The 25367-nt window shown below is 40.7% G+C and overlaps 2 protein-coding genes across 2 annotated transcripts in view; one reads left to right on the forward strand and one right to left on the reverse strand.

Moving 5' to 3' along the window:
- Positions 1 to 25367, reverse strand: part of nmu (neuromedin U) — a 367892-nt gene that overhangs the window by 218017 nt on the left and 124508 nt on the right. The gene's annotated exons all lie outside the window — the stretch shown is intronic.
- The window catches only part of syne2a (spectrin repeat containing, nuclear envelope 2a), a 103949-nt gene that overhangs the window by 13170 nt on the left and 65412 nt on the right, over positions 1 to 25367 (forward strand). The window contains exons 3-31 of the mRNA XM_077219692.1: positions 2298 to 2359; positions 7642 to 7737; positions 7865 to 7942; positions 8051 to 8143; positions 9399 to 9589; positions 9698 to 9897; positions 10637 to 10737; positions 10894 to 10983; positions 11116 to 11229; positions 11324 to 11461; positions 12085 to 12249; positions 12335 to 12447; positions 12696 to 12864; positions 13372 to 13468; positions 13576 to 13769; positions 14013 to 14183; positions 15444 to 15581; positions 15703 to 15804; positions 16488 to 16664; positions 16749 to 16907; positions 16995 to 18794; positions 18937 to 19071; positions 19960 to 20141; positions 20934 to 21012; positions 21394 to 21497; positions 22637 to 22775; positions 22846 to 22997; positions 24169 to 24322; positions 24683 to 25287. Of these exons, the coding sequence (XP_077075807.1) occupies positions 2298 to 2359; positions 7642 to 7737; positions 7865 to 7942; positions 8051 to 8143; positions 9399 to 9589; positions 9698 to 9897; positions 10637 to 10737; positions 10894 to 10983; positions 11116 to 11229; positions 11324 to 11461; positions 12085 to 12249; positions 12335 to 12447; positions 12696 to 12864; positions 13372 to 13468; positions 13576 to 13769; positions 14013 to 14183; positions 15444 to 15581; positions 15703 to 15804; positions 16488 to 16664; positions 16749 to 16907; positions 16995 to 18794; positions 18937 to 19071; positions 19960 to 20141; positions 20934 to 21012; positions 21394 to 21497; positions 22637 to 22775; positions 22846 to 22997; positions 24169 to 24322; positions 24683 to 25287 (5998 nt within the window). The remainder of the gene's footprint in view (positions 1 to 2297; positions 2360 to 7641; positions 7738 to 7864; positions 7943 to 8050; positions 8144 to 9398; positions 9590 to 9697; positions 9898 to 10636; positions 10738 to 10893; positions 10984 to 11115; positions 11230 to 11323; positions 11462 to 12084; positions 12250 to 12334; positions 12448 to 12695; positions 12865 to 13371; positions 13469 to 13575; positions 13770 to 14012; positions 14184 to 15443; positions 15582 to 15702; positions 15805 to 16487; positions 16665 to 16748; positions 16908 to 16994; positions 18795 to 18936; positions 19072 to 19959; positions 20142 to 20933; positions 21013 to 21393; positions 21498 to 22636; positions 22776 to 22845; positions 22998 to 24168; positions 24323 to 24682; positions 25288 to 25367) is intronic.

Consider the following 25367-nt stretch of genomic DNA (forward strand, 5'->3'; position numbering starts at 1 on the left):
CTAGATGAAAGAGGTTGTGGTGAAGCTGTGTTTGCTGTGACGGGAAAGACAGGGTGCCTACTTTAATTTATACAGCGAAACTGCAGTTGATCTGGACAAAAGGTTTCATTAGAAAGATTAAATACTCCAGCGTCAATATTTGTCCACTGTTAATGATAAAATAATCAGTGACAATAATTTCTTAATTTATGTCAGGAGTGCAAAATAATCAATTGGTAACTTATGATATTTTGAATAGAATAACAACCCACATTCATATTCAGTCACTTGTGCTGCGGTTTATTTGTGTTCACATAGCTGCACTGAACAGTCCAAAAGTGTGCTTACTTGGTGAAATATTGATATTTACACAAGCTTAATATTTATAAATTTACACAAGCTTAATATTTATTAGACAGAATCATAATTTCTATTAATTATCTGCTGATTTATGTGATCTGATCTGAGCATTAGGGGCTTTCTGCGCTGTCTGTCTGTTTTCACTTCCCAGAGAAATGTTTCCACACATGAAACATGAAGCTAATAAACACATGATTATGATAGCATATGGTTTGAATGTGATTTTCATGAGGTTTGGGGTATTTTGATGCCTGTAAAGGATGTTTAGAGTACATCAAGAGTTTGCATCACGCTGCTCAGATATTCGAAGACCCGACAAACGTCAATTGAACATTTTCAGTTGGGTGAAAACAAACCCAGACAAATGCCAGCAAACACCGACAGGGTTAACGCACTGATCCGACAAATACAGACGAATGTGTCTGTCGGTGTGATATGAATTGGCCTTAAGTAACTCGTTTTCCTTTTTCTAGAACCTTTGATTACCATCTTGAGTAAACATTATAGTGAGTACACACTAACTTTACAGTTAAAGTATGTAATTTCTGCTCCATGAAACCCATTGCAAAAATAATGATTGTTTTCCCGAACACTCTCCGTGTCTGCCATTGGTTGGCCAAACAGTAAAACTTGCAGCTTTTCATATTTAACACCTCAGGCATCAATTGTGAGAACAATACGTTGTTTATTTTCTGCTTTAATGTATTATTATTTTTTCTGAATCATTATTATTCATTTACCACATTTCCTCAGTTCAACTGGAGCTGTTTTATAAAGCAAAATCCCCTTGAAGACCTTTGAACCTTATGTTGTTGTGCCTACTTTCATTTCACTTTAACAGCTGTGTGTGTGTCGGTTTTTTTATTGACAGAAGTACTATTGCAGTGTTTGCTGGGCTCAGTCTCTGCTCACTGGTGCATGGTTTCCAGGCAGCCTAATGTTTGCTATGACGACAGTTTGTCTGAAATCATGTTTGAGTGACATCACGTTTCTCTCTTTAATGCAATTATGATACTTATGTCATTTGAATAAAGATAATAGCTCAGATTACTATCAGCACATTAGCAGTTTGAATTAGTTCTAACTAACAGATTTTATGAATACAATGGAGTTCTGAGATTAGATGCATATATATATATATATTTTTTTTATATGACCCTCTCTAATTTATAACGCTAGTAGTACATTGAAGAGCACATTCAGTAACACTAAAAGCACTTATAAAAATATTATACATATACATACACTTACATCTACATATGTCATGACAACTCTCTGAAGATTTTTAAAGGTAATGGTTATGGATATGACAATGTTAATGTATTTGGTCTTGGCGGAATAGATCTGCTACACTGCTGTTGATTATTATTGCTGTTGTTGTAGAGCAAGTACAGGAACTTGCTACTGCCAATGCATACACCGATACACTGCTGTGAGCATTTAAGACATACTACTTCTGCACAAATAGCATATATAAAATTACCCGTGTCTGATATATATCATATTGAGGGAATGGGCTACCTTTAATAGCATGGGAAGAAGTTTTAATTAAATACAACTTTAATGAGTGGGTGGTTGCGCCAACTGAGCGTCTTCAGTGAAACACTTAATGAAGGAAAATTTCATATAGAAACGATGGAATATGGTGTCTCTCAAACCCTTGTTTGAGGTGGAGGCTATTGGTGGCTCAGAGATCGGTTAGTCGAGCCAGGTTTCCAGTGGTCATGCAATGTTCTCTGCTTATAAATAGTTATGTATTAAGACATGCTGTATTTTTGATGTGCTATAAACCAGAAAGCCCCAAAGCTGTTCTCTGGCAAGATTTGTACATATTTTTGCATGGATGTTTTCTAGTTATGTACTCATACGGATTCCTACACACACGCACACACTATTTTTCAACTTGTGAGTTTGGTCCATGAATAAATCATTTCTGATATTATAATTTTTTTTAACAGTGGAACAAGAGCAGATTCAGAAGAGGACATTCACAAACTGGATCAATGCACAGCTCTCCAAGGTAAACCAAAGATAACTGACGTTAACGACTCTGACTGTGGAGTCTTATTTTATCAGGTTAAACCGAGGCCGTGGCTGAATCGCTGACTCACTGGTCGATAAGGAAGGTCTTTTCTGCACCGTCTGCCTTTGAGCTTTGCATATGGCAAGGAGTTTGATTTATTTATAGCTCTCCGCCCAGCAGCGGTGCACTTCAACAGGCTGTAACATGAGCCATGTAGCCCATCCATTGCCACTTGGCCGCTTTTTAAACACTGGTGCCCTAAACCTCCTGCAAGTGATAACCTGTGGAGTTCTCTTTCATCATCTCGTGTTCGAGATCCACCTATGGGAAGGGCATCCGTACCTGACCTCTGCAGAAGCATCCAATTGCACCAAGTCTGGCTAGACAGACAGAAGCGCGCAGCCAATGCGCTATGGTAAGGTCCCGCCCCCTTACCTAGAGCATATAACGCCTGCAAGCGCTGCTATTCCCCAGTCGACATTCGCTTCTCGCGATCTCTTTATGTACACAGTTCGGCTGGAATTACACTGCTCCCTTTTGTGTCTTCAGGAGGATATATCGCCTGATCAGCCTCCGCCAGACGTGACTTTTGTTTTGGCAGCCTCCGCCAGCCTCCGCTTATAGGGCGGAGATTTTGGACGAGTTAGGGCAACAGTTAGAAAAGGGAACACCTTCTCTGCCCTTATGGAGGGAGATCCTGACGGTGAACGACCTCGTCCTCCGTAACGCTCGGCAAGCCGCCCAAGCCTGCAGGCGCTCTATGGCGCTCTCTGTGGTGGGAGAGCGCGCGCTCTGGCTTAACCTGTCGGGCCTTCCTGACAGTGAGAAGAGGCGCATCGTGGGTGCATCGGTGGAGCCCGGCTAGGCCCTCTTCGGCCCTGCTGTTGCGTTGATGCAACCGCGGTATGACGACAAGAAGAAGGAGGACGAGGCCTTCAAGTTATGGCTTCCTAGGAAGGAGACACCACGCCAGGCGCCCCCTGCGCGTTTACCTAACCCACCTGCCATGGGGCGACAGTTCCATCAGGGCAAAGAAAGGCCCTGCAACAAACCCCCCGCCCCACGGCAGAATAACCCAACGCCTGCTAAGCACTGGGGAAAATCGGCGGGAGCTGCGGCTGGGGCTGGAAGACCATCTAATTCTACCCCCACCGACTCGAAACGCAAGCAGCCTGCCTGATGTTCGGCCGATGGGGGCATCGAGTCCACGTTCACGGGCCACGAGCCCTATGGGCTCTCTTCTTGCCCAAGAACCCCTGTCCAAAGTACGCAGGGTTTCCCGGGGATGGGTCGGTTCCCCCTCTCTCGAGGCTGTCCAGCCCAAGTGTTTAGTGGACGTTGTGTGTTCCCCCCCCCCACGTTCAGGTGGGCTACTGTGAGAAAAAGTGCAGAAGCAGTGTCACCACACCGCACACACTCTTTTCCCCTCTCTCAAATATTAAAGGCTTCGGCCCCAGTGTTTCCCCAACACAAAACACACAAAAAACAAAAAAACACATCATAACTAACGAATCATATGAATTCTTTAAGGAGAGAGGCTCTCTCTCCGCAGAGAGAATTCATCTCCCTGCAGAGAGAGAAAATCTCTCTGAATCCAGGCATGCCACCCCTAGTGTGTCCACAAGGGGGCGCCATTCCACCACAAATGAGCCAGCTGGGTTTACACAGCTCTGCTGCGACTCGCGTGGGAACGCTCGCCAGTCACGAATGGGCGTGGCAGGATGTTTCGGCTCCCGAGTGGGTGATGCGTACAATAATGCAGGGTTACAGACTTAAGTTTGCTATGAAACCCCCGCATTTCAACGGCGTTCTCTCTTCACCCACGGAAGAGAGCGCCTCACACATTCTGAAAGAGGAAATATCCTCCCCCCTAGACAAGGTAGCGATTCATTTGGTGCCCCCAAATCGGATAAATCAGGGATTTTATTCTCGTTATTTATTGGTCCCAAAGAAGGGCGGCTCTCTCCGTCCAATCTTGGACCTCCGGGTGTTGAACAAACATTTGAGGAAATACAATTTCAGAATGCTAACCCATGGCTCGCTCGCCCGCGCCATAAAACAGCACAACTGGTTCACATCTGTCGATCTAAAAGATGCTTTCTTCCACATAAGCATTTACCCTCCACACAGGAAGTTTATTCGTTTTGCCTACCAAGGCACATGTTACGAATTCACAGTTCTGCCGCTTGGACTCGCCTTAAGTCCTTGTTGCTTCTGTCTGTGTGCAAAGGCGGGTTTAGCACTCATGAGAATGTCAGGTCTGAGGATTCTGACATACATAGACGATTGGCTCATTATAGCCGATTTGCAAGAGAAAGTGTTGCAGGACACCTGCCGTGTGCTCGCGCACATCACATCTCTCGGGTTCAGAGTGAATGTGAGCAAGAGCAATTTTATACCCAGTCAGAATGTCATTTTCCTGGGCTTGGAGTTGAATTCAGTCTCCATGCGAGCGCGTCTCTCTCAAGAGCGCGCTCTCTCTCTAATGGGCTGTCTGTCACAGTTCAGAGAGGGGGCGAGAGTTCAATATCGCACATGCCTCAGGCTGCAGGGTCTTATGGCTTCATCCATCCAGATTGTACCGCTGGGATTCCTGAGAATGAGAGCGTTCATGAAATGGGTTTTGTCACTACATTTCAGCCCGATACGCGATCTTTACCGCTCTGTAACAGTGACGCGCGCCTGCTCTGCAGCCCTGCGCCACTGGAGGAGCACAGACTTTTATGCACAGGGAACCCCTCTGGGAACGGTTATGATGCGGAAAGTTGTGATGACAGATTCTTCCCTGACAGGCTGGGGTGCCACCCAGGAGGGCAGAACGTTGAACGGTCTGTGGCCGAGCAGACTACGTTCAGCACACATAAATTATTTAGAGCTTTTGACCATTTGGAAAGCTCTGAATCATTTTCTGCCCCGTCTGCAGGGACATCATGTGCTCGTACGTTGCGAAAATACCACGGTAGTGGCTTATATCAACCGCCAAGGCGGCGTGCGCTCGTCGAAACCTCACGCTCTAGCTTACAAGCTTTTGGTGTGGAGCAAACGGGTTTTTCAAATCTATTCGCCTCGCGCGAAAACCACCATTGTCCTATGTTCTTCTCGCTAAAGGACTTGGGCGCGCACCTCGGGGTAGATGCACTGGCACACCAATGGCCCAGAGTGCTGCTCTATGCTTTTCCTCCCCTGTGCCTGATAATTTCCACACTGGCCAGGGTGAGAGAGCAGGGCCTGTCTCTCATTCTGATAGCACCCAGGTGGCCAAAAGCACCGTGGCTGGCGGAGATTATCCCTCTGTTACATGCTGAGCCATGGCTCAACAGTCGGGCAGCATCCTCTAATCCGCAGATTTATGAAGGGTGCCCGTCGCTCTTTGCCAGTCATCAGGAGAACTGTTCCTGAGTGGGACCTCTCCTTGGTGCTGGATGCTCTGTCTCAGTTTCCTTTTGAGCCTCTGGGAAGTATTTCCCTGAAGTTGCTGTCTTTTAAGACAGTTTTGCTCTTGGCCTTGGCATCAGCTAAACGTGTCAGCGAGTTACATGCACTCTCGGTTCATTCCTCGTGCACTAAATTCTCTCTTAGTGGAGATAAGGTTTCCCTTAAGCCTAATCCGGCCTTCATGCTGAAATGCTTTCCTGCGTTCACTTCGGAGGTGTTGGAGCTGTCCGCTTTTCACCCTCCTCCTTTTTCCTCCCCGGAGGATCAGAGGCTAAATGCTCTGTGTCCTGTCCGTGCTTTACAGACATATATGACCAGGACCAGTGCTTTTCCTGAAGAGCGACCAGCTCTTTATTTCATGGGCGCCCCGCATAGAGGGGACCCCATATCTAAGCAACGACGCTCACATTGGCTTGTGAATGCTATAGCCTTGGCATATGAATCAAAGGGAGTGCAGCCCCCAGGGAACATCAGAGCTCATTCTACGAGGGGCTGAGCCCCCTCTTGGGCTTTGTTTAGGGGAGTCTCACTGCAGGACATCTGCTCCGCTGCCAGTTGGGCTTCTCCTCATACCTTTGTGCGTTACTACTGGCTGGATGTCACCAGTATCTCGGTAGCACATTCGGTTCTAGGGGTAGGGTCTTCTTAGCCCTTCCCTGCAACCCCGTTGGAAGTAACGAATAAGAGTGAATGGGCCAGCAGGCCATGCACATTCCTGTCACCAAGCAGGCCTTCTGGGTGTGTATATGTACATCTGTGTTGCTGGGGTTATTATCATGTGTGTGCCACATACATGTTTCATGTCCTGCGCGTGCACAGCAGTTATGTGTGTGCGTCTGTATTGCAGGTTCATATTATTTGACGTGTCAGGCACCGCCTCCCTGGGGTGACCGTCCTTCTCTGGCTTTCAGAACCTCACTGTGAGTGTATTGGGAAATCGGGGAGCTGTCCATGTCTCTCCCATAGGTGCATCTCGAACACGAGATGATGAAAGAGAACAATAGGTTACTATCGCAACCCCCGTTCTCTGAAACATCGAGTGGAGAGATCCACCAGCTTTGCCCCGCTTGCCGCACGAGAAGGGAATATGCTTACTGGGGAATAGCAGCGCTCGCAGGCGTTATATGCTTTAGGTAAGGGGGCAGGACCTTACCATAGCGCATTGGCTGCGCGCTTCTGTCTGTCTAGCCAGACTTGGTGCAATTGGATGCTTCTGCAGAGGTCAGGTACGGATGCCCTTCCCATAGGTGGATCTCTCCACTCGATGTTCTAGAGAATCGGGGTTACGATAGTAACCTATTGATCTCCAGTGATCTGCAGAGCAGCTACAGACTGTTGCATCATTTTAAATCAGATTAACTCATTACTCATTCCCAAACTGCTACTTTTTTATAGTTTAACATCAGTCCTCTGCAACAGAAAATAGTAGTAGATATTCCAAAGGTACTTGGTGCATCACCACTGTTGTCAGTCAGTTTGCACTTGCATTCATAACAGAACAGTGCCATATAAAAAGAACGGTCATACTGAATGAATTATTATATTTTAACATGGAAAATATTATACACTTCTATATTATATATTATACACTTCTATTCTAATATTGTACACTAACTTTCAAATACTAACCTTTTACAATTAATGAATTATATAATATATAAATAAAATACTATTCAATTAAAACAATTATATAAATTTGTTTTCTACTATTTTTATAAATCTTTGCTCTTTTTATTTGATTATTTTTCTACTTTTGCCACCATAGTTTGACATCAGAAATGCTCAATGTATTGCCATGTGAACACTATCAACACTTTCAGATAAAATACTGATGTGTGTTTCAGAGGAGTCCTCCGACCGCTGTCCAGGATCTGTTCTCGGATCTCCGAGATGGGACGCAACTACTTGACCTACTGGAGGTGATGAGCGGTCAACCCATGGTGAGTGCTAAATATCACTATCATAACACTGAGATTCAGCCAAGAAGATTTTTATTTACAGCGAATCATAAATGTTTTGCATGCAGTCCCAATTAGCATACAATGGTGTTTGTTTGTTTCTCTGTAGAAGCGCGAGCGGGGTCATGGTGTGTTTCAGCAGAGAGGGAATGTTGAGACTGCTTTGAACTTCTTGAAGAATAAATCTGTAAGAGGGTTTTTTTATGATTCTCACATGATTGATGATGATTTTCCATCTGTTTAGACATTAAGATTTATATACAAATGGCATAAACAGCTGTTTATGTTCTCTCAGATCAAGCTGGTGAACATAAACATCCCAGACATCATCGAGGGGAAACCTTCCATCATTCTGGGTCTGATATGGACCATCATCTTGCATTGTCATGTGCGTATAACAATGAAGAGATTATGTCTCTACAAAAACAAGCATATCATATATGCATCTTTCCTTGCCTTGAGCTGTTTTTTTTTCATTGTTTTTTACTTTAAGACCTTTATTTGAGTTCAGAGAGGGGCTGTACTTTTTGAGATTTGAGACTCTTTTATTCCTCCAGACGAGAAAAGAACATAAAAATAATGACGCATACAGGAAGCACATATTATTATGTAGAAGATTATTTTATGTCAGGGAACCTGGTTTGAATGAGTTTAGTGGTTTTATTTAGTCATATAGTGCTTTCAGTTTAAGGTCGTGCAGTATGAAAATTAAAATAAAATGTATGTCATTATATTTTATATACACTGCAGTTCAAAAGTTTGGGGTTCGTAAGGTTTCTTAAATGTTTTTGAAAGAAGTATTTTTATGCTCACCTATGGATTTATTTGATCAAAAATACAGTAAAACAGTAATATTATTACAGAAGTATTACAAAAATGTTTTCTTTTTTTAAAATATATTTAAAATATTTTAAAAGTTGTGGCCTAATGGTTAGAGACATGTACAGTCGACATGTACAGGGACAGTAGCTTGCTGGGTGCCGCAGCAAAAAATGGCTGCTCACTGCTCCAGTTTTGTGTGTGTGTTCAGTGAGTGTGTGCTCACTGCTGTGTGTGTGCACTTGGATGGGTGAAATGCAGAGCACAAATTCTTAGAATGGGACAGCATACTTCACTTTCACTTAAATGTAATTTATTCCAGTGATGGGAAAGCTGAATTTTCAGGATCATTACTCCAGTCTTCAATGTCACATGATCCTTCAGAAATCAATCTAATATGCTGATTTGGTACTCAAGAAACATTTCTTATTATTATCAATTTTGAAAATGGTTGTGCTACTTAATATATTTGTGGAAAATGTGATATATATTTTTCAGGATTCTTTGACGAATGTAAAGAACAACATTTATTTGAAATCGAATTTTTTTGTACATTTATAAATCTTGTTTTGATCAATTAATATGTCCTTGCTGAATAAATGTATCAATTTAGTTTGACCCCAAACTTTTGAACGGTACTGTACAAATCAATGATGATGTATATTATATGCATATTTTTATGGAAAAGTGATCCAAAATCTACTGCAGAAATGATGATCCTTCGTTCATTCCTGTGAATATTTTCCTGAAAATAATTTCCCTTCTTGTTTGCTTTTTGCCAATACATCTGTATTAAACATGCTCACTTCTCCGCATTAATACAGATAGAGGAGCTAGCCAGCACTCTCTCGTATGGATCCCGTTCATCCTCCCTGGACTCTCTGTCCAGTCTAGATTCTGTTCCTGGGTCTCCATGCAGTAGTCCTGTTCCTCGAGGAGCATCACCGCTCCACAACCGCTTCCGTCTGTCTGCTAAGAAGGCTTTGCTCCTGTGGGTTCGGGACCAGTGCCATAAGTGAGCTTCATCTAGCTAATGATTTCAAGCACTTTGAAAGTTTGGTCAAATTGCTTAGTCTATTTGATGGCCACTCCAATTGTTTCTCTAAATATATTCTTTCTCAAGAGTTGGTTGCTCAGCCAGTGTGAGGGACTTTAAGTCCAGCTGGAAGAGTGGCGAAGTGTTCCTGGCCATCCTCTGCTCCCTTAGACCTGAACTGGTGGACCTCTCCCAAGCCCAGACCAGCAGCCACCTGGAAAACCTGGAGAAAGCATTTCACCTTGCTGAGAAGGAGCTTGGAATTCCCAGACTGCTTGAGCCAGAAGGTGAAAACTATTAGCGCTAGCAGCATCCCAGTTTGTCCCAGTCCCAAATGCCACCCTCAGTCCTTGCGGCTCTCCTCCAATTCCACACTTTGCATAGGCTGTTGGGTAATAGTCTGCTGTGAAGTCTGTATTTTCAAACTGGAGTCTGCAATGGGAATGCATGTGGATCTGTGAGAAATTTGAAAGTGAAAAAAGGCATTGATTAATTTTAATAAATGTTTGTATGTATTTAGCTTCATTCTGCTTTCTAAAGACTGGTCGGAAGTCATGTTATTAATATGATAGCTATTCACATCACTAGTTTTTAACAAAGGAATAACTTTTTATTTATTTTAATACTGTGGTTCACACTTCAAAGGTGGCCTCAATATGACTTAAAATTATTCATGATAAGACAGAACAATTTAAAATAAGCAACTACAAAACAAGATATTTTTTATATTAATTTACGACTCTCTTGAAAAACCTGAATATGCTGAATGAGGTAGCCTAATTTTAAAAGTGATTTCTAGTGTATATTTTAATAATTTACTTAATTATAAAGACTGTATAAAAGCATATTATTCTTTTTTACATCTTTATACATGAAAATATACAGGTGCCTTTATATATATATATATATATATATAAGTATGTCCTTGATAAGGGGATCATCATATTAAGAATGGAATGTAAAAAAAAAGTGAAATGCTTCTTTACAGTTTTTGAAAGTTTATGCACTTTTAAAATCTCTTCTCAGACATTGATGTCAGTAACCCCGATGAGAAGTCCATCATGACATACATTGCTCAGTTCCTGCAGTACTCCAATGACCTGCCCTTAGCTGATGATGGTTTTGAGGTGAGGCCAACTGAATCTCCCAGCCAGATCTGAGCTTTTGCTGGTCTGTCTTTCTTTATATATTCACTTTCTCTCTCTTTCAAAACCCATGGCCTTTATTATGGCCCTCCAACTTTGTTTCCTCTTACTCTGTCACCCCCTCCTGGATGGATGCAGCTCCAAACTCTGCTCTTTCCCACATGCCTATTTCCTGTCAACCTCCCTACATACTTCACTCCTGCTGTGCTGGCCTCCCCACTGCACCAGGTATAGACGTCACGGAGCGCTTGTGAATTCCTCCTCAATATCATTCCGGAGTCAGTCTTTACTTGTTTCAGCATGTTTTCTGATTTGACAATTAATCTCTGATTCGGTTCTGTTTCCTTGCCCTGCCCTCAGGCTTCACCCAATCAAAAAGCCAGAGAGATGAAATGCTGGCTACAGCGAGCCTATCAGGAATTACTGGAGGCATGGGCCTCCACAGGGGAGGGAGGATATGCAGAAAGGCATCAGGTATGCTGAATGTTAAATCATAAATCATTCCTTCCTAATGTAAATCACACGTCTTATAAATAGTCTTGAATGAGTGACTTTGTTTTTATCCAAGGCATTTCAGAACTTTGTGGGAACTTATTATGATCAACGACGTCCAGTTATTCCAGTGCTTGGTGCAATGAGACGCTGCGCTAAACCCAGTGAGGAGCAAATGGCACTGAGAAAGGCCTGGGACACAATGGAGGAGAAGGTAAATTCTGATGATTAAATATGTCTCCAATTACATATTGAATCTGCGACAGTTCTGATAGGTTCGAACTGTTCGAAATTACGAACAAATTACCATGTACCATTTTTTCCTGCAAAAGAGTTTATGAATTTAAAGCTGTCATGGAAAAACCTTATAGCAGTATGACTTTATTTGCTTTAAAACATAATAAACAAATGATGAATAATATAATAGACATAACAAGTAAAAATGTAAATAAAGTAACCTAAAATTTATTTTTAATTAAAAATAAATTAAAACCCTAAATACATTTAATAAACATGACAGTCCACAGTACAACTTTCTACTAACCTACAGCTTTCTAATAAACTTGACATTGTGTACTATGAATATTGTTGGGTCTGTGATGAATTACTTGTTTCTCCATTGATGTTTTGGATAGGCATCTGCTAAATCCATGCATTTAAATGTTAATAATAAATAATTTAAATATAAATTCAATCCTGTAACATTTAATTAAAAAAAAAAAATTCTTAAAAATGTAATATATATGTGGGAAAAATAATATGTATCACTTGTTTTTGTGTTAGGACTAGTAAAAATACAGCCAGGTTATTTTGTAAACTCTTTTTCTTCCTTCCCAGTTACAAGAGTACAGAACAGAGCTCGATGTTGGTTTGCCAGCCCCTCTGAACGCATTGGGCCGGTGGCTCCAGCATATGGAGACTGTGCTCTCTGAAGACAGCGGGAGAACAGAAGATCATGTTCTTGCTGCCAGAGATGCCAGACACAAGCAAGAACAGCTGAAGGTCAGTGTGCTACATGTGTTATCATGCTTCAATGTGTATCTCTGAATTACATGTGTGTCTGTTTTTATGCTTTCTGTTTCTTTAGGTCTTGAATGAGGACTTAAACCAGCACTTGAACACCCTTCATCACTACCGTAATGAAGATGATGATGGCTGTCCTCAAGTTCCAATCGAGAAGCTAGAGGAAATCAAGAGACGGTTGGAAAACAAAATCTATTTAGTCCGCCCTGCTGAAAGGACCAGCATATGTTGTGTTTTGAACATGGGATGCTTGTGTCCCTATCAGGCTTCTTAAATAGCTTCAAGACTCCCTAGACTAGCACCAAACCAGCACAGTTTGCTGATCTAAGAAGTTCTTTTCAGCAGGGCCATCCTTCATTTTTTCTCATTGTTGTCCTCTTCAGAAATCCAGGTTCCTTGCTAATGTTCCTCATTCTCTCTGTTAGTTTCACCAGTGCCAGAGTGACAGCCAAATACCATGGCATCAAGCTACAATACAGAGAGCAGATGCACCATGTTCTTGACCTACTGGGACAGTTGAAGTCTAAGCTGAGCTTGTGGAGAGGACCTTACAGCTCCCAGGAGTCTGTGCACTCTCTGCTACAGGATTGGCATGTATGTGGCCATTTATGGGTTTCCTTCAGTAGTTTTTTTTAATGAATTTAGCAGCCTGAATACAGTTATCAAAAGTAAAAAGCAGTAGTAAAGTTAGACTATAACTACACCACAGTCGCCCAACTTAAACATCACCACCATAAACTTCCTACATCTCTTTTAATCTTCGTTCGTAGAGTAGTTTTCCTGTTCGCCTAATGACATTTAATGTCCCTGACAACCGCTATAGTCCCGTTTAGCCACTTAGTAGCAACAGCCTTTTTCAAAGCATGTAAAAGCTTTAAAAAAAATCTCAAGCGGACTGTTGATGAAATATCTTGAGCTTGTTTTCACCACAGACATTATTTCAAGCATTTAACCAAAATCCAATTTAAAAAAACACTGACAGGTTGAATGAACCGTAAGTGCTAAAATGATCAATTATTTCTGGATTTTAGGACTAATTCCTACAGCACTCTATGTTCTTTAATTCCTTGACTTGTAAGCAATGTGTATATGTCAAATTAGGACACTGTTGACAAGCGAGGCCTGGTGTGGATGTTGAAGGAAGCACTTCATAAGTTAAAGGACACAGCAGTCAGTTATACAAGCAAAGCAGCTTTGGGTAAGATTGTGTTGATGGAAGTTCTGTTATACTTTGGTTTAATGAAAGCCGTTGGCTGCTTCCTGTAACTTATGTCTGATTTGCCCTCTCTTCTATTTCTTTCTCAGCAGACGATGCACCTGTGGTGAACAGGCAAGTAAAAGAGGCTGATAGTGAGACAGGTGTCAGTGCAGAAGCTGCAGAAGTTGTCAGATCCACCATGGAGCGTGTGCTGGCTGCGTGGGAGTCCTACAAAGACTGCTTGTATCTATTACAGGTCTGGTTGGGGCAGGAGGGTCAATCACAGGATCAGGGGAAAGAGGTACAGAATTTGTCATTAAAAAAGATCAAAAATATTTGGACACCCAGGCTGCGTTTAAAATGTATTGACGTCCTTTCATTAGACACCAAAATATTAAAGCAAATGGCATTTATCTTTGTTAGGGATGTGTATTTGGTTCAAGTCATGAGGGTGATGGCTTAGGTTTGGGCATGATTTTTGTTCATGGTTGCTTTTTCCAGAGGTTCATTTGTCATTCATCTTGTGTTCTCTTTCATAATGCAGGAGAAGCATTTTTCCACCAGCCTGAATGAGTGGAGTTCACATCAAGCACAGTTGAACGAGGTGGGAAACTTTCTCATTGAGATGAGTGACGCCTCCACCAGCCACTCTCTGACTGAAGAGCTCTGCAGACTCAACATGCAGTGGGCTGACTTCATAAAAAGGACCAAGTTTGTGAGTTTGTAAAGACAGACCCCTCTAGTATTTAGCAGGGTCTAAAATAACACTTGCCAAGCACCAAAATGTGAGTAAAAGTTGTCTTTGACAGAAATAAAGCAGTTTCTGGTAACTTTTATAAGAAACTGCAACATAATACAATTTCGACACCAACGTTTCAGTGGAACGTTTATCTAGGATGCCTATTAAAAAAATTACCACACATAATGTCACATGCCTATTCACAAGATTTCTTACTTTACAAAACCAATTTCAGAATATAATTTGAGTACGAGAACAAAACATTTTTGATACCATTGGTCTGCGTTGTTTCTCACGATTATTTAAGGAAAAAAAGCAAAATAATCTTAATGTCAAGGACAAAAATAATACCAAAATAAAATTTTATAGCTGGTAAGAAATATTTATCACTGGTGAATTACATTTACATTTAATTATTTAGCAAACCCTTTTGTCCAAAGTGAAGAGAACAATAGAAGGAGTTGTACCAACAAAAGAGCAACAGTATGTAAGTGCTCTGACAAGTCCCAGATATTCTAGTACAGTACACGCACCAAGTTGTTATATAGAAATAGAATAGAAAGTGTTAGTATTAATGGGTCAAATGTTGATGGGAAAGATGCGTCTTTAGCTGTTTTTTGAAAATGGCTAAAGACTTCGCTCAGCTGCTTGGGATGAATAGGCAGGTTATTCCACCAGCAGGGAAGTGTCAAGGTAATGGTTAGTGAAAGTGCTTCTTTGTGATGGCACCACAAGGCGACATTCACTTCTGGAGGGTACAGAAGTCTGAAGTAGTGAGTTTAGGTATAGGGGTGCAGAGCCAGTGGTTGTTCTGTAGGGAAATTCATTCACAAGAAGGTGTGGCAAAAAAAGGTTATTTTGGATCCTGGCAATTCTTCAATTAAAACTTGTTCTACTGGATTGAGTAAAGAATTTTGTTTTTAAACATCAAAGACCCAGCCTTTTCTTATCCAGTAAGTTGCACAACTTGTTGGTGGATCTTACAAGCTATTTTTCATTTTCTTTGAGTAATACACTGACAAGCTGGTACTTTAGTCTATTGTGTTTCAAAAACACAGGAGCATTCTGTTCTGTTTCATCATCTGCCCTTACTCTTGATCAAAGCATGTGTATGCATTTTGTTCTTTGTCTTTTAAAATTCTACACAATTGAAAAGATTATGATTATTGATTTTTAAAATATATATTTTTGTTTAACAATGAAGGGCTTATACTATTTTTAATGGTATGTTTTCAGACAGTGGCCCCTCAGCCCATCTGTGCAGTCCTGGGTGTTCAAGCTGCTCAGGGCCTAATGCAGGAAGCTGGGTGGATGCTCAGAGAAACTGTGGCTGTGTCATCTGCACCTCTACGTATTTACAGGAAAAAACTACAGGTATACTGATCTTTCTCTCTTAGCTATAGTGCTTCATGCAGTTTGCACTGTTATACTAGATATTTCTTAATTGCTTTGTTTATCTTTCTTCATTTTTATGTTTGTTTTATCCTTTATTCAGGACATAACTAAGAAGATTTCCCAGTTTGATTTGCACTCTTTATCTCCATCTCCAGACTGCAAAGAGGAAACTATTCAGAAACTCAGACAAACTCTCCCAGAGGTTAGGCAATATTCTGTCCAGTGTTCAGGTTAAACATATTAGATGTGTTCTAGATGAACAAAATAGTTCACTCAAAAATAAAATGATTTTTTCATTATTTACTTGACCTTAGTTATCCTGTTGAACACATAAATACAAATTTAAAGAACCTTCAAGTCTTTCAGTGAATGTATCATTTTTTTAAGTCGGTATTTCCAAATAAACAGTTCAGACATGTTTATTTGTACATGTCCATTTATTTGGATTTTCACTAAATGATTATCATGTTAAGTAAATAATAAAAAATTTATAAAATAAACCTATCAGTAAAATGGATCTTCTCTGACATGATTTTGAATGACATTAACACACCGACTCAACGTCTTTTTTTTTCTTTCATTTTTCGATGGGTGGCAACCAGAGTTAAGGTGCAATGCCGACTTCTTCTATGTTAAAGGTCAACCAGATAATTACTGGTGCTTGATTATTTACATTATTCATATATTTGTAGTATTAACGCAATATATTGGTTATCGTCAAGGTGGGTAAATTGCATCACCCTTAATTTGGAACATCGTGAGGGCGGATCATTTTCTTTCATAAAATTTTGAATTAACTTTCCATTTAAAACACCCTGTGTCTGTAATGAGAGTAGGTCTTTTAAACTAGGGACTGAGCAAATCTGTGGACATGTTTCTGTGCAGATATTTGAAACTTTGAACCGGGTGGATCAGGTGTGCGAGGGACTCCAGAGAGCGGCCTCTCTGCTCGAAGGCAGGCTGGCTGAGCTTGAAAACTGGAGCTCAGAGGCCCAAGAGGTCTGGCAGCTCCTAAAAGAAAGGCAGCATAGGGGCCACTGGGGGCCAAATCTCAGGACTAAAGTGAGCAGAATCAACAATTCTTGAGTTCATTCAGTTGATCAAAGCAGAGATTTTACATTTGTTGTCTTTTGATTCCCATTGCAGGCGCTGATCTCTAGAGGTCTACTATTGGAAGGACAGGTGGTGACAGAAGGTGAGGACCTGCAGGTGCTTGTGACATCTGTGCAAAATAAATCCTCCTTGCCTTACCTTAGCACATCAGCCCTACAAGACCGACTGAAACGGACTGTCTCTCACTGTCAGGTGCATTTCTTTTCAGACCACTATCAGTTAGGGAATGTTTAAAATCATGATGTTGTAAATTCTCACAACTTCCTCTATGTCTGTTAGGAGGTTACTGAGATGCTCAGTTCTCATGGAGTGAAGCGTGAAGGACAGCCTGATGGTGAACAGCCGGCTACCAAGGTTTTTGTCCATGCACATTCTCAGCTTGAATCCCAAACTGAAACCTTTCAAGACAATTCGGATAAGACATTCTCAAAAATCAGCAAACTTTCTCTAGAGAGCCCAGTAGACCCTCAAAACCAAGAACATCATTCCTCTCAGCTGCTGTCAGAATTGAAAGCCACCAGTGGCTTACATCCCAAGGTTCTTCCTCAGCTTCACGATAAATCTCCCAGTGACCATTGGAAAGATATATACCAAGTACAGCAAGCAGAGGTAAAACAGCCTTTGCTTTCATCTGTTGTTGTCAGGAAGGTTCATATTAAACCCCAGACTGAAGTTCATCTTATCTCTGTAGACTCAAGCCAAACCAGTAGCTTTGGACCATCAAACCTTCAAGTTGTCTCAGTAAAGTCAAGCCAAACCAGTGGCTTTGGACCATCAGACCCTTTTCAGGTTATCTCTGTAGACTCAAGCCAAACCAGTGGCTTTGGACCGTCAGGGACTCTCCAGGTTATCTCTACAGACTCAATCCAAACCAGTGGCTTTGGACCATCAGAGCTTCAGGTTGTCTCCATAAACTCAAGCCAAACCAGTGGCTTTGGACCCTCAGGCCCTCTCCAGGTTATCTCTGCAGATTCAAGCCAAACCAGTGGCTTTGGACCATCAGAGCTTCAGGTTGTCTCCATAAACTCAAGCCAAACCAGTGGCTTTGGAACCTCAGGCCCTCTCCAGGTTATCTCTGCAGACTCAAGCCAAACCAGTGGATTTGGACCATCAGGCCCTCTCCAGGTTATCTCTGTAGAATCAAGCCAAACAAGTGGCTTTGGACCCTCAGGCCCTCTCCAGGTTATCTCTGTAGAATCAAGCCAAACCAGTGGCTTTGGACCCTCCGGCCCTCTCCAGGTTATCTCTGCAGACTCAAGCCAAACCAGTGGCTTTGGACCATCAGGTCCTCTCCAGGTTATCTCTGTAGAATCAAGCCAATCCAGTGGCTTTGGACCGTCAAGCCCTTTCCAGGTTATCTCTACAGACTCAAGCCAAATCAGTGGCTTTGGATCCTCGGGCCCTTTCCAGGTTATCTCTGTAGGATCAAGCCAAACCAGTGAATTTGGAGACTCAGGCCTTCTCCAGGTAATCTCTGCAGACTCAAGCCAAACCAGTGGCTTTGGATCAACAGACCTTCAAGTTATCTCTACGGACTTAGGACAAACCAGTGGCATTGAACCATCAGAACTTCTCCACTGTACATCTTCTACTTTCAGCCAAAGCGATTTGCCTAAATCATCTGCTATTCAAACCTCTTTGGCATCCCCACACAAAAGAGAAGGAGTTCTAGCCAGAAGCCTCAGCTTTCCCCTGCACAATGAGCCATCAAAAACCCTGTCTCCATCCTCACCTTTATCCTGTCCAAGCACTTGTTTGGATACACCAGTTACAGTGACTCAACTAAGAACACCAATCAAACAACACCTTTGTTCACCAACAAAATGGAAACCTCAGACCTCAGTGACAACCCCAGACCAGAGACAATTGGTTCTAGCCAAAAGTCACAGCTTTCCACAGCCATCAGAGGCTCCAGGTGTTCCTCATGTCCCAGTACAAAATGAGGTGTATGCCAGAGCTCAGGCTTTAGCCAGGAGAAGACTGGATAAAGCCAAACAGCACCTGCATGAACACATACAGGATGTCATCACTGTAGTCATTACCAGAGACAAATCTAAAAAACAATCCAAGAAAAAACAGGTGAGACCATTTCAAAATCTTGTGCATTTTTAATCCAATATTTATTTGCAATCAAATAATGATTCAAAAAAATAAAACGTATGGTTGGCCAAAACACATTCACACATGTCTTAATGTCCGCTGCTGTCTTTATGTTCTATAGGCAATATCACGTCTTCTTAGGCCTGCAGTGTTGGAGATGTTTCTAGAAGCTGTGAACGGAATGGGGGATTTCTGCTCTGATGCCCAGCTCAAAGACATGGACCTCCTGTATCAGTCAGTCAGGGCCCAATGGGAGGTAAGGGTAGTTTATTTTTTTCAAAAATATTGGTATATTCTGACACTAAACCAGCCGGCAGTCTGGGTGGCCAATAGGATCTGGCTGCAGACTTGCCCCTGCACTTTTTCCGATTTGCACTCTGTCACCTGCACCTCCTCTGTCAGTGACATCACTTTCAAGTCTGCAACCAGACCCTTCTCCTGGGTGGCCAATGCCACCATGCCTCTTATGTCTTAACCGTGTCCCAGCATAATTGATTAAATCAACATCCTTTTGATTAAACTACTATAAATATGAACTATACTTTGTGTATGTTATTTAAGCAGTATTAAACTGTGCATGCAGCTAACACATACCTTAATCTACATGCCTCTGGATTTAATGCAGTTATGCTCACATGCAAATTAGTCATTCAACCTTATTCAGTATTTTTTTTAAAAACCTTTCTCTAATTTTATAATGGTTGAATCAAGGATTGATTTGTTGTAAAAGAGATAATTTATTGACTGCATGCATGTTTGGACAGGTTGATATGGACAGTTACATGTTTTCCTTTCAGCTATATAATCACATTTTGCCTGCTTTGCTCTAACCAGTTAGTCAAGTTACCAAGCCTTTTCAGCACTCTTTCGAAATGGCCATTATATATGCACCACAAAGAGGACTTCTTTGATCTGATCTAAATCTGAAACTAGAATATTAACTCATATTAGCTGAAAAGTAGTTGTACACTACCAGACAACAGTTGTAGCCAAAGTTTTTATATATATCGTTATAATCCATCTGTATAGATAAAAATACATTTTATTATATAATTTTATTGTACATTTTAATATATCATCATTATATATTATATCATTATTGTGGAAGAAGTTAATTAATGAAGGATCTGGGTTCAAACCTCAGGAATGTGCCAGAGCATCTGAGCGTTCAGTGCATCTGGAAGCCTTGAGAAGAATTAAAGAGAGTCTGCAGTCTGCAGAGAGTGTTCTTCTCCACACTGCCCACCTGAGGACAGACACAAAGAGAGTGGAGAGCATTCAGCACCACACAGACTCCACAAGTGACTTGGCACCATGCCAAGACAGGTGAGAAATGGAGGGCAAATTTTGGTTTTATATACTGGAACGTTTTATATGTCATCATATTATATTAATAACAGTATTCTCTAGTACAGTATATGCTTTTGAAAAAAAAATACCTTCTATATTTAATGCAAATTTTATTGTTCTAAGACCTGCCTCTCACATGCTCGCATGTACCAATAGTGTTTTGTTAAAAAAAGTTATGACATTCAAAAGAGTGGGGTCAGTAAGAATTTTATTTAAAAACAAAATTCAGCAAGAATGCATTACATTTATTAAAGTGACAGTAAATACAATTATTATGTTACTAAAGATTTAAGTTATTTTTCAGCATTGATCATTTCACCAGCTCAGCATATTAGAATGATTTCTTATGAGAAACTGAAGACTGAAGTAATGGCCTCAGAAAATCCAGCTTTGTCATCAAAAGAATAACTTTGTAATTACAATTTAAAATTTTAATACTATTTAAAATATGTTAAAATTGTGATCTTAAATTCTAATATTATTTCAAAATATTGCTGTTTTTGCTGAATTTTGATCTAATACACAGCCTTGGTGAGCATAAGAGGCTTCTTTTAAAAATTCAACTGACCCCATACATTTGAACAGTAGTGTATGTCTTCCTCAAACTCTGGCCTTTCTTATAGCCAGACTACACTAACTAATGTGGTCTCTTAAGTATTTCTATGTTTGTGTACTGTACATACTTAGTCATAGTATGTATATAAACTATAATTATAATTACCTTGATATAAAAGTCTGCTAAGTGAACACGTGCATGTGTGTTCTCAGCAGGGGGGTAGCAGTCAAGGATTGTGTCCCGCTGAGAGAGACTTTACTGCTAGACGACCTAAGCCTCGTCCACTCACAGGTACACGTGCCCATGTGTTGCATGTCTGTGTGTGCGCTACATGACTGTTTTATCTCTTTTTGATCAGTGCGGTATTTTTTTCTTCTGTCACTCAAACCAACATGACTAACAGAAACTAAAGCATCCATTTTAGCGTTATATCTGCCTGGTGTTAACATGGCACGTTTTCTTGGCATGGTCGAGTTAGCTTGTAGCCAAACATGGAGCTAAACCTTGTGAGAACTTCTCAGCTCTGATTGGATGTTGTTGACCTTCTTAAGCACATGGGCAGCTCAGAGGAGTTAATCTGCTGAGATTGGTTTGGGCTGCTGAAGAGTGTATGTGCTTGTTCTGGGGTCGTTTGACCCTACTTGTAATGACACTGTGGTCGTTCTCTCTCAGGCTGTTGTCCAGACCAACATTGTGGACATTAAACAGATACCAGAGAGAACCATCATCCACCCCTGTTCAGCACAGGAAGAGAGAGTTACTGAATCTAAGAGCAGGTAAGCCCTTTTGATGCAAGTCTCTTCCTTAAAGTTGTTTAAAGAAGAATATATATATTTGGAAATGGAAAGGGCTTAGGACCCATATATATATATATATATATATATATATATATATATATATATATATATATTCAATTCAATTCAAATCAAATTTATTTGTATAGCGCTTTTCACAATACACATTGTCTCAAAGCAGCTTTACAGAAAGTGCATTTCGGAAATGTACATAGAAAAATACAGTCAGTTAATCATGTATTAATTTATGGCATAACATATCGCCCGCTTTGAGTCGTCTCTTCACAGGCGTCGAGTCGTCTCTTCACAGGCGTTGGGGCATCTGAAGTCTCCGTGAGAGGCTGGATACAAACTGGAGCTGACGAACGCTATTTACATAACAGCAGATAACAGCAGATATCTGATAACAGCAGAAAGGCAGATGGGAAATAATTAGCATAGCTGATGTTCATAATGTTAATGCATTCGAACTGATTCAGCAGTAGTATTAAAGGTTAAGCATTAAGTGAATGCTTGGTTAAAGAGATGCGTCTTTAATCTAGTTTTAAACTGGGACAGCGAGTCTGAGTCTCGAACAATATCAGGAAGGCTATTCCAGAGTTTAGGAGCTAAATGTGAGAACGCCCTTCCTCCTTTAGTGGACTTCGATATCCTAGGAATGACCAGAAGCCTCGAATTTAGTGATCTTAAAGAGCGCGATGGATTGTATGGCGATAGAAGGTCTGTTAAATACACAGGAGCTAAACCATTTAGGGCTTTATAGGTCAGTAGGAATACTTTGTAAAATATATATATAGCTTATATGCTGCTACATTTTAAAATGCTCATAATAATTGCTTAATGAAATAAGTAAATAAATAATTTAATTTAAAATATTTTTTATATAAATAACACATTATTTAAAAAAATAGTTTTTACAAGCATTTTATATTAATTTATTTATTTATGGTTTATTTGAAAAAGGACAGATAAAATATACACAGATAAACCGGAAAACAACAGCCATCCAATGCAGTTATCATAATGTTTGTAGTGAAAGCTAATACGTAAAACCTAAACATGAGTACAAGTTTGTAGCTGAATTAACCATATAGATATATGCATATGTTTTTTTTTTCTAGTTACTGTGTTGCACAGTCAGTCCTCCATCAGAAGTTGCTTAACAACAGTCAGCAGCTGGGATCAGTGTTTCCCATCAGCCCCGGCAGCAGCACCAGTATCTCTGCTGACTCACTGAGAACTCAACTCAAGCACCTACTGGTTAGTCTCACGCACCACTTTCCTGCATTTAGGGTGCATTTTGTATATAAATGGCTGTGTGCTCATTTAGGCTCTGAAGGACCAGACGGAGGTTCTGTGGTGTGAGTTTGAGCTTCAGTATTCCCAGAGCTCTCAGTACATGGAGGATGGCTGTAACATGGAGCAGGAGAGAGCTCAGCTCATTCAACAGTGGAGGGGACAACAGATGTGTATTCAGGACAGGTAAGACATATGTACATTTCAAAACCCGGTGAGCTGCCCACTGATGCTTTGCATTATGAAGTCTGTTTAGGTTTGTTTCAAAGTAAACAACTAAATTATGCTGCCTGTTAAGATTTGTTCTTTTGGACAAATTCTAAGGCATCACTCTAAGGGCCAGATTTACTAAACAGGGAAAATTAGCGATAGCGCAATCCCATAAATGTGCTATTGGGAGTGGAAAGTTGTGTGCTTGATCTACTGATGACGCGCAAATTAAAGAACACAGAAGCTGCCGGATAATTTCTATAATGACCAACACAATCTACCCAGAGCAGCACAAATTAGGTTTCAGACATGCTTTTTTAGGGGGCGGTAAATAATGGCGCAAATGCCAGAAAATGAAGGTCAAACCTGAGTAAATAACCTTGCATGATTCATTTGAATACTCTCCTCCCATACATTTTGCATCTGAAAGGGAAACTTAAAATGCAATATGCAAGGTCAGCCGCAACAATTAATGTGTACATGCATTAATGCAATTAATGTGTCTTTAGTAAATCCTGACAGTAGTTTTTTAATGCCAAAAGAGGGTTTGCGCTGGCGCAAGCTGTTAGTAAATCTGGCTCATAGACTACATTTCAAAAGTTTGGGGTAAGGTTTTAAATGTTTTTGAAATAAGTTTTTTATACTAGTCAAGGCTGCATTTATTTGTTCAATTTGATTCTACAATTCAAAATAATTGTTTTCTATTTTAATATATTTTAATGTAATTTATTCTTGTGATAAAGCTGAATTTTCTTCAGTCATTACAGTCTTCAGTGTCACATGATCCTACGGAAATCATTCTGACATGCTGATTTGGTGCTCAAGAAACATTTCTTATCATTATCCATATTGAAAACAGTTGTGTCAACATTTGTCATTCATTTCTGAAAAGCATTATTAAAAATAGTTTACAGTAAATAAAAATAATAAATATTTATTGAAATCATTTGTCTGGTGTCTTATGTGCTGTATTTGTCAGGCTTACAGAGCTGTTGTCCATGTAAAGCAGGTCCAAATCTGTCACTTATGAGGACAGATTTATGGCTGTTGGGAATGGGATACTGCAAGGGAGCTCGCTAGGTTGTGGAACAGAGCTACTTTTAGCTATAAGAGTCACAATAATAATGTTATTTTATATATTATTCAGGGTGAAGTCCCTTGAAACTGCAGTAAAGCTGTTGGAGTCAACTGACATACAGATCAGAGTGATTTCTGATCAGCTCAAACTGATCCGTCAGAAACCTCTGAATATTAGAAACTTTGCATTTGCTGATGCTAGAAATCTACATGAAGACCTAAAGGTACAAATCAATTTTCATGCTTGCAGACAGGTGTATATCTAAATACATATCTAAACCTCACAACCAGCAAATCAGACAATTGACACATTACATTCAAGCACATCTTACTATTGTTTTTTTATTTATGCTTGCATACATTTTTAAGAGGTAGTTGTGTATTTTAGATCCTTTTATTTAGAAGCCCTGATTTATTTGATGTTATGTATTGTAGAACATCTACTGTTCACATCATCACATGTGGAAGATGCTAGACTTTCCTAAGAAAATAGGACATTTGAAATCTTTGTGTAATATACTTTACGTGGATTGATGTAAATTTGCATGTTCAAACTCACTGTGACCTCTTTGTTATTTGTTCAGCGTCTAGATGAAAGTATTGAGAGAGAGCTGTTTCTGCTTAAGAGTGATGGATCAGTTAGTGACGCTGCTGATCTGAGTCCTATCGAGTTCCAAGGCCATCTACCCCTGCAGCAAACTCTCCTCGACCGCACAAAATGCCTGGAGAAGCAAAGACAATGTCTGAGAAAGAGTGAATCGGCCCTTGTGGCCCTCGAGAACCTCCTTTTCCAACTCCACCAGGTGAATGACGAACTTACTACAGCTCACAGCACTTCAGACCGGAGCTACAGCTTAGTCTCCATCCAGCAAAGCCTTCAAAAGGCCAGGGAGGAATCGGTTCAGCTAGACCGACTACTAGATGATGCCGGTATGGGAGTAACTTTGAATGATAAACCTGGCAGCTGTCATGAGATGGTGTCATCTTTGGCTCTGCATGCAGAAGAAGTTGAGACTAAAATGGCTGTAGTGCCAAGGCGACCTGACAGAGGTGGGAAAGGAAGAAAAAAGGGAGAGCAGAGAGTGTTTGGTAGGAAGAGGATGGGCCTGCAGATCGCCCTGAGGGAGGTACTGGCGGCACTGGAAAGACACGGGTTGAAGGAGCCCACACTTCCTGCACTACAGCACAGGTGAACATTTCAAAATTTGACTGTTTCTCTGATTTTTTTTCCATACTTGCATACAAGATTGTGAAAATTATTAAATGAAG

The sequence above is a fragment of the Siphateles boraxobius genome, unplaced genomic scaffold (genome assembly GCF_051911475.1).
Source record: "Siphateles boraxobius isolate OS27281-9 unplaced genomic scaffold, OSU_SipBor_1 8, whole genome shotgun sequence".
Taxonomy (NCBI): Eukaryota; Metazoa; Chordata; class Actinopteri; order Cypriniformes; family Leuciscidae; genus Siphateles; species Siphateles boraxobius.